Source organism: Opisthorchis viverrini (assembly GCF_000715545.1).
Source record: "Opisthorchis viverrini unplaced genomic scaffold opera_v5_1, whole genome shotgun sequence".
NCBI lineage: Eukaryota > Metazoa > Platyhelminthes > Trematoda > Opisthorchiida > Opisthorchiidae > Opisthorchis > Opisthorchis viverrini.
The window spans coordinates 2,613,703-2,625,909 of NW_008751657.1; the positions used below are offsets into that span (position 1 = coordinate 2,613,703).

Below are 12,207 nucleotides of genomic sequence, written 5' to 3' on the forward strand. Positions count from 1 at the left end.
AATTATATATATATATATATATATATATATATATGCAGATGAGGCTATTTCCCAAGTTCTCCCTTCTTTTGAAAGCCAATCTCCCACGTTACGTTACTGACTCTAACTTACTAACTCTATCAATCTGTTTTCTGATTACAGGTCTTTAGGCTTCGTCACGAATTCAACAGCATTTGCTCTGCTCCTTCTTTTGAAAGCCAATCTCCCTCCGCACGTTACTGACTCTAACTTACTAACTCTATCAATCTGTTTTCTGATTACAGGTCTTTAGGCTTCGTCACGAATTCAACAGCACAGTGTTTGCTCTGCGGGATAAAAAGACGCTAATTGTGCAGGAACTAGAAACAATTAATGGGATGCTTCGCGATTTGCAAACAGATTTACCGGAAGGAGAGCCCATATTTCGATTAGAAATCCCTGACTGGGATCGAGAAGAGTATCCCGAAAAGTAATTTATTCTTTTGTTAGTTTGCAGTGATTTTTTTTGTAGAAAAGTTACCTGGGTGGAAAATGTCAGAAAGCTGACTTTTACCGATTGGCAAAAACGTTTCTTTTTCCTCGAGGCGTGAATTTCACAACCCCTTGTCCTCTGGTGCTCACAGCACTAACTGTTCCAACTAGCTGTTCCAAATTTGGCGCTCCACATTGTTGTGATAGTTCAGGTGTTTAGTTCGCAGACTGGTATCGGTGCTCCTATCTGGAATGGTGATAAATATTTGCCATCTGTATGCAATCGTTTTTCACAGAGGGATGTTAAGTAGGTGATTAAACCAATCGCACCTGAACAGTAGTGATACACGGACGAACAAATCCCGTTTACATAGAACATCTACCGCAATGACGAAACTGATCCTCTCATACAACGGATTCCTTCCAAAGTTGATTTCGTTCTCTGGAGCACAAATATGTAGCAATCAAACGTCAACGTGAGCAAACGCGTGTGCTTCATTATTCGACCATTTTCGCTTTTCTCGACCTCGTTTTAATTGCTATACGTGTATTAGATTCTCCAAAACGAACCGGCTATACTCATCCATACGTGCATATTGTAATGTTTGCTGTTGCAATCCTGAGGTTAAACCTGTTCAATTCGATTTACTGGTAAATACCTCACAGCCATCGGCAAACACAACGAATGAGAATTTGAGGTGTGTCGTTGATGTTTCCCTAAATTTGCACACATTTCTTTCAAGCGATACCTTAGTTATACTTACTTGCTACTTGCTTTACGGCAAAGTTGATGGTAATGAGTAGGCTCCAGGAATATTCCGGATCTCTGCTATCTATGAAGTACAATCGGAAGTAGGGCCCGAGCACAGCGTCATCCAGTTTCTGTTCCATTGTTTGAACCCGCACAGCACCTCCAAACGCAGTAGTTCATGGCATGCCTTGAAACTTATTAGCAAAGTTTCCAATTGTCCCCCGGTGCGTAATTCTGAGCAGAGCGATTGCGACAGAAGAGGCTTCAGCAGTTCGGAACCTGGTTTTCACAGGTCATGTCCTGGCCACTCTCACCTGTTTTGCCGTAGAAGCACAGGACATTATGATAGCGATCTCTAGCTGTGCCCTTCACATAATGCCACTCCTTGGCTCCTAAAAACGGTTTTCCATCTGATTTCATAGTTACGCCCTCACTCCCCCAATAGCTGTCATACGTCAAGCAAATCGAGTTCACTCAGTTGTACGGGCTATATCATTGGGCGCATGCATCTTTATGACGGTTGCATTGATCGGTTGATCACACAAAGCAGTCCATCTTTGTTTCGCCGTGCGCCAGTTGGAACTTGTTCCCTGACCATGGCTAGTAGTATGCGAAGGCAGTCACCGTTTGTGGGGTTTGCTTGATCGTCCGGCGAAATAACCACTGACATAAAATTAATAAGCGTCATTGTCTCATTTCTGAATCAAAAATGCTTTTAGCTTTGTAGCAGAGGTGATCCGACATGTTTTACTGTAGAAAAGTCTGTTTTAACCCTGACTACTCTAATGCTTCAAACTTGCAGATAGACAACTTGACGGTCAAATTTATCCGAGTTACTACAGATAACTGTTGTTGTGAATTGGCGAAAAGTGCTGGTGGCATAGTAAGAATGTCCAGCGTTCGAACCGAATGATCAATTTCGTCTGGCCAAGTTGAAAAATGTATGCTCCTTTGCATTGTTTTGCAGAGGGCAGTGGTAGTACATAGCAGTTGTTTCATGAACTATGAGATGCTAGTGGCGTCTGTGCATGTTTGTTTTGCGAGATAGCCTTTCAAGTAGGCTTATGGCTATAATGACGTCCTCACTGTGTTGCAATCATCACCTTCGAAGACTGTAATATTGCCTGGGCATCTTGATTCATCAAGCTTGGTCCAACAGAAAAGTATATGGTCTTTTTCTGAAATGACCCATTCAGTTTCCACTTCTGGACCACTTAAATGATTTTCTGGAACGTCAAAGGCCGGTGAACGAGTTATCAAAGTTATACGTATCCCTTCCTCCTTCATTGTCCTGTGAATCACTGGTTTTCGTCACACAGGTGCTTTGGGTCAAGTTTTTCCATGAACTCTTCATGCTGAATTGACCTATCATGAGGGAGCTGGTCAACCCAAATTACAAAAACAAATACTCACATGAAATCCGCTATATGATTGAAAATAGGACATTGAACTTCGCTCGTGGGTATATATCTTTTCCTGCTAAGGCATCAACTGATCACACCTGAATATCAAATTTGCAGGAAACCTTTAAGTTATCCTGGGATCAAACCCCATATGGCCCATTACGAACGAGCCAAGTCGGTGGGCTTGGTCCAAGTTTCAGACAGGTTGATGCGTCAGGGGTCAGTGGAATTTGACCACTAACATGCCTGCATTCAAGACAAAATGCGTGAATCCCTTGACCCCATTAGTGTGACGCACAAAAAAACAAAGTAAGAAGCATATCTTTGCAATGTACTACTCATAAGGTTGCTGAAAATCCATCGACAGCCCACTACCGGTTTCGTCCTTTTTCGGGCTCATCAGGTAGGCGCAGTCCCCGGGTTTCCGTCAGTAACCTAATGAGTAGTACAGTACAAAGTTATACATGTATCGCGATATCTGGAATATCGTAGCGACTGAAACATGAAGCGGCCTGCTGCAGCACATTCAGTTGCCTGAGAACATCACAAACGAGAGCTTCAGCTGGGTTCCAGGTGAGTCTATCCAGAAAACCAAATTATTTTGCAACTGAGTGTATATTCGCTAAATTAAGAAGCATTTTGCGCAAGCCTGTCTAGGCCGAAGCACCAGGGGTCCTTTGTAACAAATAACTGCATTCCGAAGGCATACTGTTGCAATAAACCAGTGCGGCGTTGTGTTAATTGTTAGACTAATTCTGGCGGCAGGAACTCAAAGTCCATCATCATCTGCTGGCGCTTTGTACTCTTCAACAGTGTAGGAAGTTCACAGCACACACTGGATAGCTTCAGTCAGACATAAGCACACGACCTCATGCCATAATTCATACCTACTGACACAGCGAAAATTCATCAAAGTGTCCACAGTTCCCCAAACTGAACAAAAAATAAAGTTCTCCACAGAATAGATCAAATAAGGGACTGATTGTCCGCATACCCGCAAAACCCGAACCTCGAGCACCATCCTCTACAGCCAGTGGATGCAGTTTTCTAGTCATCCAGCGCACACGCTACGTCTCACCATAGCTATCCATATCTAGACTGTGTCAGCACAGTGTGCATCGCTGTGTTCTAGAGTAGATCAACGTGATCTTCCCCTTATTGTTCTTTCCTTTACAGAGAGTTCCACTATGACAAAACTCGACTGCTTCGCTTCAAACGCGAACACGATGAACTTAATGAAGCACAAAGTTCCCTAAGCGTTACAAAATCGTTGACCTGGAGCTTGCTGAAGGTAAGCTTGGTAATTTTACGCAAACTGACTATCCATCTCCCATACGCTTGAACCAGTCGTACACGACGGTAAACGTTTAGGCACTCTTCCGACATTTTTAATGGGTCCTAGAAAACACATTGTGGGTAATTGGTGTGAGGGCTTACCAACCTTCAGAGCATTTTTTAAAGTTCAGTGCTTGAGGTTCATGTTTGAAGTTTCTGCTTCGACCTCCTGTCATAATACTCGCGGTAAACAAAGTTGGTCGTCTGTCGGCGAATTTCTACTCCAACATCAGAGTAAAATTTACACATATCAGTGCGCTAAACTGGCCGCTAGTTGGCCCACAATTCCATCGTTATATCGCCTACCTGTGAGTTGACAGACTCGGCAGTACTCTCCATCGAGGACAGACCCACAACAGGAAACGTATCCACCGAACAGTCATTTCTGGAACCGAAGCTTTTTCTTTCACCGGGGAAATAAATAAATCAGTGTGATAGAATTTTGTGTTTGCTAGTTCTTACGTAAGTTTAGTTTAGCGAAAGAACTACCAGTTCCTGACTACCTAGATAGCAGGAGGCGATACCATCAAGTTGAACTGCTGTGTTGCAGCAAAGATTTGAAGAAGCACTGAGTATCTGGAGCATTCGCTTCAAACAAAATGCAAAATTAAATCTCAGCTTCTTGAAAGCAATTAGAAATTCAAATTTGAAGTAACTTTGATTACATCGGTGCATATATCGTACGATGTGATTCTTTTTGGTTGCCCTTCCTCGGGAAACCACCTTCCATCCGGGGAAACATTCCGGAATTCCCTGGTAATCTCTCAAAGGGAAGCATTGCAACAGGAAGGTGGTCGGAAACTAAAAATCTCTTGTCTGAGGCTCACTTATCCTCGATGGTATATTGCGTCAATCTTTGACACTTCGGGTAAATACACTATGGTTTGTGGACCAAGTTCACCCACGATACCTGTACGGATGAGTGTTTGGATGCCCGGGCACATTCGGGAATTTCATTAAGAATTTGCAAGTAATTAGTATAATTTTGCAGGTATAGATGTGCTCGTCAGATGTTCGACATAGATTCCGTAATAAAAAACAACTGTAAGCCGTCTCACGGGATACTGTCCAGTCGTTTCTTGTACCGCATTTCTCGTCTACAAGTTCAGTCAGCAAATTCTGGTTTAAGTTGTTTTACTGACGTGATAATCACTTGTCATCCTGCATGAGATAAGAGGAGTCCTGTCGCAGATTGATTCACCATCAGCGTCATCGGTAAGTCACGTGACCAAGGTTACCGTCTAGCTTAGTTTACTGTTTGCGCAAATCAAGTCCAAACAGAACACTCATAACTCAAGCTGGGGGGTTTAAGTAGCCATATTCTCATTTTAGGAGAGCTAGCTCGACATTCCCTAAGCTCTCACTTTGTAGCTACAAGAAATCTAAATTAAATGAGCCTACTTATCTGACATTTGACTAGTCCTGAGCTTATTTTGACTGTTCGCAAACCGTGTTATCTGTAATTAACCTGCCAACAAGAAAGCCTCGTTTTGTAGGACCAAAAGTTCTAAAATGGTTCTCAAAGTAAAAGTTTAATTTATGTAATTGTCTTACTTTCTGCAAATCAGGACCTAGATACCCGTGTGCACAGGTTCAGTGAGTCTGCGTGCCCAGATCTGCTCAGTCAGAACGAACCGGACGTCGAAGTTGACTCTCAGTCGATTCGAGCTACGGCACGACCAGTGATCACGATACCATTGCATATTTTAGCCACCGATTCGTGCGTAGTCAGCTTGAGTAAAGAGTTAGCTCATTGCGCTCTCAGACGACCACCAGTGACGGGTCTCGTTGGTGCCCCACCACCCCACCTCATTGCTTTAGACGAGTCTAGCTTAGAGGCCTTCTCGAATCTGCGTCTGATCACTAGTAGCCGCGACATGCGACCAGCGCATGTCAGTGTATCGCACGGCTACATCTCTGCCAGCTCAGAGGATGACTTGATACAGCAGTACCTGCGCAAACACACAACCAACGACGTTACACAATCGGATATTGATAGCCAGAAACAGTTACCACCACCGGAGGGCGCAGAAGAAATGTAAGTATAACTTTTAACTTGACCATGCAAACGTACGTAGTGGTAGTAACCCGTTGTTTTGGCCTACTGACCCACTCTCCTGTTTCACAGCGTAGATTAGATTACCTTACTTTTACACTCACGGTCACCAAAATGCATCAAGCCTCTAAAGGGACTTACAGCTAAATAATATATAAAAAAGAACTGTTTGTCGACAGAAAAAGCGAAGAATGCCGTGCATTCCTCTAAACTGAAGTTTTGGGCACCAATGTTTGGTTTTAACTTGAAAAGTGATAAAGCATTAGCGACTAGGAGAAAACTGGGTGAAGTTTTTCGTGTAAATCGAAGTAATTCTAGGAAAGAAATAAAATTTCATTATTATCTGTCTTAGAATTACTGTACCCACGTTCCTTATGCTACTTTGAATTCATTTGGGGTTAAAGTTAAAAACTGAGTTTTGGCGTAGATGTTTTTGATGCCCACTTCAGGTGCTCGGAAAATGTCATTTTTGTAAGGAATAGAGGCTATCTAAAATGAATTTTCCTGCCTCAAGAGTTGCATTTTGCCTGTGCTGCACATATTCCATGGTGTGAGGGGACCTCTGTGAAACTAAAACTTAACCTCTACACATTTAGGACTGTAAATACCGGAGAGCTGGGGTTATCTGCACTCAAAACTCTCCCGTTAAGCTGGGTATGGTCCATAGCGCAAAGGTTCTGGAGAATCATTATTTAAGTTTTTTGATTTGGTAAAGAGGGCAAGTCTGTAAGTTTACCCGTAGTGTTGTGAAAGATTTATCACGTAAGTTACCTAATGTCTGGCAACGTATTTATAATAGGCCCTCATATTTGGTAAAGAGGGCAAGTCTGTAAGTTTGCCCGTAGTGTTGTGAAAGATTTATCAGGTAAGTTACCTAATGTCTGGCAACGTATTATTAATAGGCCCTCACTTGACCCACTCTCCTGTCTCACAGCGTAGATTAGATTACCTTACTTTTACACTCACGGTCACCAAAATGCATCAAGCCTCTAAAGGGACTTACAGCTAAATAATATATAAAAAAGAACTGTTTGTCGACAGAAAAAGCGAAGAATGCCGTGCATTCCTCTAAACTGAAGTTTTGGGCACCAATGTTTGGTTTTAACTTGAAAAGTGATAAAGCATTAGCGACTAGGAGAAAACTGGGTGAAGTTTTTCGTGTAAATCGAAGTAATTCTAGGAAAGAAATAAAATTTCATTATTATCTGTCTTAGAATTACTGTACCCACGTTCCTTATGCTACTTTGAATTCATTTGGGGTTAAAGTTAAAAACTGAGTTTTGGCGTAGATGTTTTTGATGCCCACTTCAGGTGCTCGGAAAATGTCATTTTTGTAAGGAATAGAGGCTATCTAAAATGAATTTTCCTGCCTCAAGAGTTGCATTTTGCCTGTGCTGCACATATTCCATGGTGTGAGGGGACCTCTGTGAAACTAAAACTTAACCTCTACACATTTAGGACTGTAAATACCAGAGAGCTGGGGTTATCTGCACTCAAAACTCTCCCGTTAAGCTGGGTATGGTCCATAGCGCAAAGGTTCTGGAGAATCATTATTTAAGTTTTTTGATTTGGTAAAGAGGGCAAGTCTGTAAGTTTACCCGTAGTGTTGTGAAAGATTTATCACGTAAGTTACCTAATGTCTGGCAACGTATTTATAATAGGCCCTCATCATAGTGGGCAACCAACTATTTATGTAGAGATAGATAGAGGGGATAAACTATTTCAAGTCTTCTTCTTCAGTGGAAAACTCTGATAGTTCCGCCTATACCATGTAGTTGTAAATTATGCCAACCCCACTTACTGAATATGGCTCATTCTTGATCATTTTTAACATGAAACTTCCTTAATGAGTGCTCCTCTCGGGTTTGTTGGATCGAAGTTTTATTCGACCACGGTTGGTGGCAGCTGCTACCATATGGATGATCAGAAGAGAACTTATTTTCGCTCCAAAGAATGGACCATCTCCCAACATCGCCACTGCCTCCGACAGTTAATCTTGGTTTGGTGGACGTCCCATCTTTTTCTGGCAAAATACACAAAAATGCAGCCAGTAGGATATCTAACGCAAGGATTATTCTCCCCGAAACCAGGACTTGTTGTTCTATAAAGTTAGGATGCTGGAAAACATGTGCTATCTTGGCCACATCCCATCTGTAGTTCCCCTACTTGGTTCACCATAGTTACTGCTGGGATTCAAACCAGCCTTGTACTCAACAACTTACTGCTTAGACTTACATGCGAACAATTCGCACACATGGATATATATATATATATATATATATTGTTAGACTGAAAATTCTACAGCTGGAGAGGACAGACATGGAAGTAAACAACGAGTGTTCGAAGGGGACCGGTTAAACAAGCATGATCAGCTTAGTTGGACCATCCGAGGTGACCAGCATCTATGGTCGCCGTGAGTGAGAGGAGGAAGGCCTTCGCTGTGGAGTCATTTATTAGAAAATGCCAACTGAACGGTTACAGACTATTGGAAAGGGAAACAAAACTGTCACATGCATCTTGTTTACAAAAACTGAATATCCAATTTCTCTTTGTACGTTGATCAAATCCAAGCAAATGTTACAAAGCGGTTCCACAAATTCCGCAATATATCTCCTTTTTCAAGAGACACAAAGCGAATTTACAAGAAAACACACTAATCACATGTCCCCCTTACCAGTGGTATCACCCCTACACTAGGAGTATGTTAAAACTCTCCGCCACAAAAATCTGTCTTCTGTTTTTCCGTGACTTTGTTCATGGGTCCCATTTTACTTGTAAGTAGAATGGTTCTCATACCATTGCCAATAAAGGCAATGGTTTTGTGCTCTGGATCACTTCTGGTGACTGCTGCTGAAAATGACTGCCACAAACGACTTGGACACACATTTACGGGCTACACAGGCTCTTCGACTGTTATAGACGTTCCAGCTAAGTAAGTGCCTGATTCGTCAATGGAATGTGGCTCATTGGAGCTGATAAAGCTTATGAGTTAGCGTTGCTGTGCCTGTTATCGGTTGGTAAATCGTATACTAACAGCCACTTGACACCTAAGTGGATGAAGAAAGTTATCGACGAACAATCGTTACGCTATTTGTCAGTATTTCAGTGACTAGGGTATGTTCTACATGCGAGTTATCGACGAACAATCGTTACGCTATTTGCCAGTATTTCAGTGACTAGGGTGGACTTCAGAACTATATCAGTGCATTATGTCAGTGCAAAAGAATCAATGGTTAACAATTCCGAGGTCACCCTGACGACTTCACGCTTGCAGCAGATTGCTTGAGAAGAGAGGTGACTGTTTGTCTCTCACAGGCCCCGTATTTCTGACATCTACACTCGGTTTGAAAATAGGTCCCATATCCAGCATACATAATTTGCCTGTTACCAGTCGTTTTTAATCAGCATGTCTACCTTCCCATTTTCACTCAGGCAATCTTCCCGTTCTGATGCTGAAGTGGGTCAGCTTGCATTGCCCAACAGCACCTTCCAATGTACTATGGATACGGAGGATGAAATACAGCGTCAGCTGCGAGCAATGTACCATCGACAGGAGCTACTTAATGCTGCTGGTCGCCTAGTTCGAGGGTTTGACGCCGAGGTACGGCTTTTGCGACATGTTCAATTTAAGCTAAATGTGCTGCTCAAGCGAGCCGAATCACATCAGCTCACTGTATTCGAGGAATATCGCCTTCTGAAGGAATTTGAAAAGTCTGAGATGGTTTTGACCGAGAAGAAACGCCTTCGAGATGGTGAAAAACTAGAAGTACAGGAAAAGGTATGATGAACAAACATCCTTTCTTCCTCCATGCCTAACATTGGACATCTATAATTTCATCACCAATTTAACGGCCAGGCTTGTCAACTTTGTACTTGTCATTCAGACTAGTTGGTGACTCACGCAAGCGAAACGATAAACTTTTAGCAATCGATTTCGGGCAGATCGCATCGTTCTGTAAAGCAACATGTTCAGTGTATTGAAATACAAAGTCATGGGTGGTATTTATTGTTGCGTGTCTGGTGACATGTTTTCGTCATCACTCAAAAAACGCCCGTTTGAAGATTTTTTATGGAACTGACCCGATCATTGTGCAGTTTCTTTCGTAGTTTGGTCTTTGTCTTGGGAAACTTCAGCCGAAAATCTGGCTTGACACAGCAAGTCGGCTCGTATTCTCTGTACGGTTAAATCTACTGAAATCAGTACTGGAGCAACATCCGCACAAGTTTTGTCACCAATAAACTGTATATTTCAGGTAGATTTGTAACACGTTGATCGTAAACCCGAAGTTGTGTATTCATTTCGTGTGTTTTGGCAAGCTCTGCTTCTCCGGACACAAGATTACGTGGATTAGAACACACATCACACCTTCATACGTCATAGATTTCGTGCATGAAAATCACTTTCCATTGTCCAATCGAACCGAAATGACGCCATTGTCAGAAAAGTCTGTTCTGAAATTTTCCCATCGTGACTGTCTTCGTGTGTGCGGTGCTACAGCTAACCTGATTAATAGGAATGCCCACCATGACCCACTTAAGCCAAAACAACCTAAAAGTACTCCAAAGCTACAAGAGTTCATCACTGGCTTGTACGACAGTGATTGTTATCGATCGTTCCCAGTCTCATCCGCTGCAAATGACAAACATGCACACACCGCAGGCTTGAATTTACTGGACCTTCCTCATTTTCCTTCATTCACCATGTCATTACAAGCTATGCCTCAAGAGTCCGTATGGATAGATGAATAACTCATCAAATTGCTGTCTGACATTTGCGCCTTAACTATTCCCAAGCAGGATTGTGAGTTTAGCTTTCAATTAGCCGATGGAGTTTGTATGGAACGCTATAAACAATTCTGAAATTCTGTGTCCAGTTGTTCAGAAACTGGATGCATGCTATGCAGCGTCTTCAAGTTAATTACTGTCAGAACTGACCGCAGTTGGACCTATTTGCATTAGGTATTTTAGGTGTATTCTTACATGTTACATGTTGCAGCAAATAAAACAAGAAAATATTGTGCACCTGATACAAACGCTCCAAAGTGGAAATTTCCAGAGAATCTTTGTCGAGATAACATCTTGGATAACGGCAGCCAAAATGCGAACACAAATGACATCAGCAAAAGGAATGACCTATTGGAGATTAGACTGGGCTCATTAGAGAACCAACTAAAACATATCAAAGAGCTGTTACAACCACGTGAGTCTGGGCCGGTGGGGGGAGTGGAGCATGTTGGATTAACAAAGAACTCCATACCTCTGTTACAAACTGATGTAGTAACGTCAAAAAAGGCCATTGAATCCAAAACTATGTCGCTCAGTAATAACCGGAAAGCATCATCGGGACTTAGTGTTATTTGCACTAATGTCACAGAACCTTGCGATACGTTATTACAAGCGAGGCACAAGCGCGAACTGGAGGAGTGGTTCAAACTTTGCGCTAAAATGAAGTTAAAACCTATCGAACCAGTTTCCCTAACACGATTAAGTCGACCACCGAATTCGCCACATAACGGTAAGCCAAGACTTCTCAGAGTTACCGTTAATACCGAGAAAGACCTGGAGAGCATTCTATTATCAGCATTCCAACTTAGGGGGGAAGCTGACAATGGCGAAAGGATTTTCGCTGATATACCGTGGTCGGAAAGATCGCGCAAAAATACACCTCATCCTACAAACTCAACCAACAAACATACAAATGACCGCAGTTTGATCATCTTGGGTGTTCCGGAACCCAACAAAACGTCAGATAAAATAGCGCAAAACACACACGACTACATGCAGTGGCAATTTCTATGCAGTACACTTGAAATTGAAAACGTGGCCGTGGTTGATACTTATCGGATTCCGAAATCACCAAAATATTTGGGTACCGGCCCGAGGCCCCTGAAACTCACACTACTTCGTGGTGATATGCTAAACTTAATCCAAACACAATGGCAACGTCACAGGAACTTACTCCCTAGGGAGTTAAGGATAAGCACATCCATGCGGAACAATATACCCACAGAAGAGACCAAGGTTAATGAAGATGAAGCCGTAGGTGAAACTTCAAAAAACGACCAGCTGCCGACTCTGCCAGGGTCGGCACAATTATAACCGCCCAACCTGCACATTATCTTGCGTACTGCCCAACACTGCTGTCAATAAACACCATTAAATGTTTATACACGAACGCGCAATGCTTGACTAACAAGATTCCAGAATTATCT

General features: G+C 42.4%; 1 protein-coding gene across 1 annotated transcript in view; it reads left to right on the forward strand.

Moving 5' to 3' along the window:
• The window catches only part of T265_12437 (hypothetical protein), a gene marked incomplete at both ends in the record, with an annotated part of 73,893 nt that overhangs the window by 45,355 nt on the left and 16,331 nt on the right, over window positions 1–12,207 (forward strand). Inside the window, 4 exons of the mRNA XM_009163853.1 lie at window positions 264–448; window positions 3,781–3,895; window positions 5,508–5,977; window positions 9,428–9,773. Of these exons, the coding sequence (XP_009162117.1) occupies window positions 264–448; window positions 3,781–3,895; window positions 5,508–5,977; window positions 9,428–9,773 (1,116 nt within the window). The remainder of the gene's footprint in view (window positions 1–263; window positions 449–3,780; window positions 3,896–5,507; window positions 5,978–9,427; window positions 9,774–12,207) is intronic.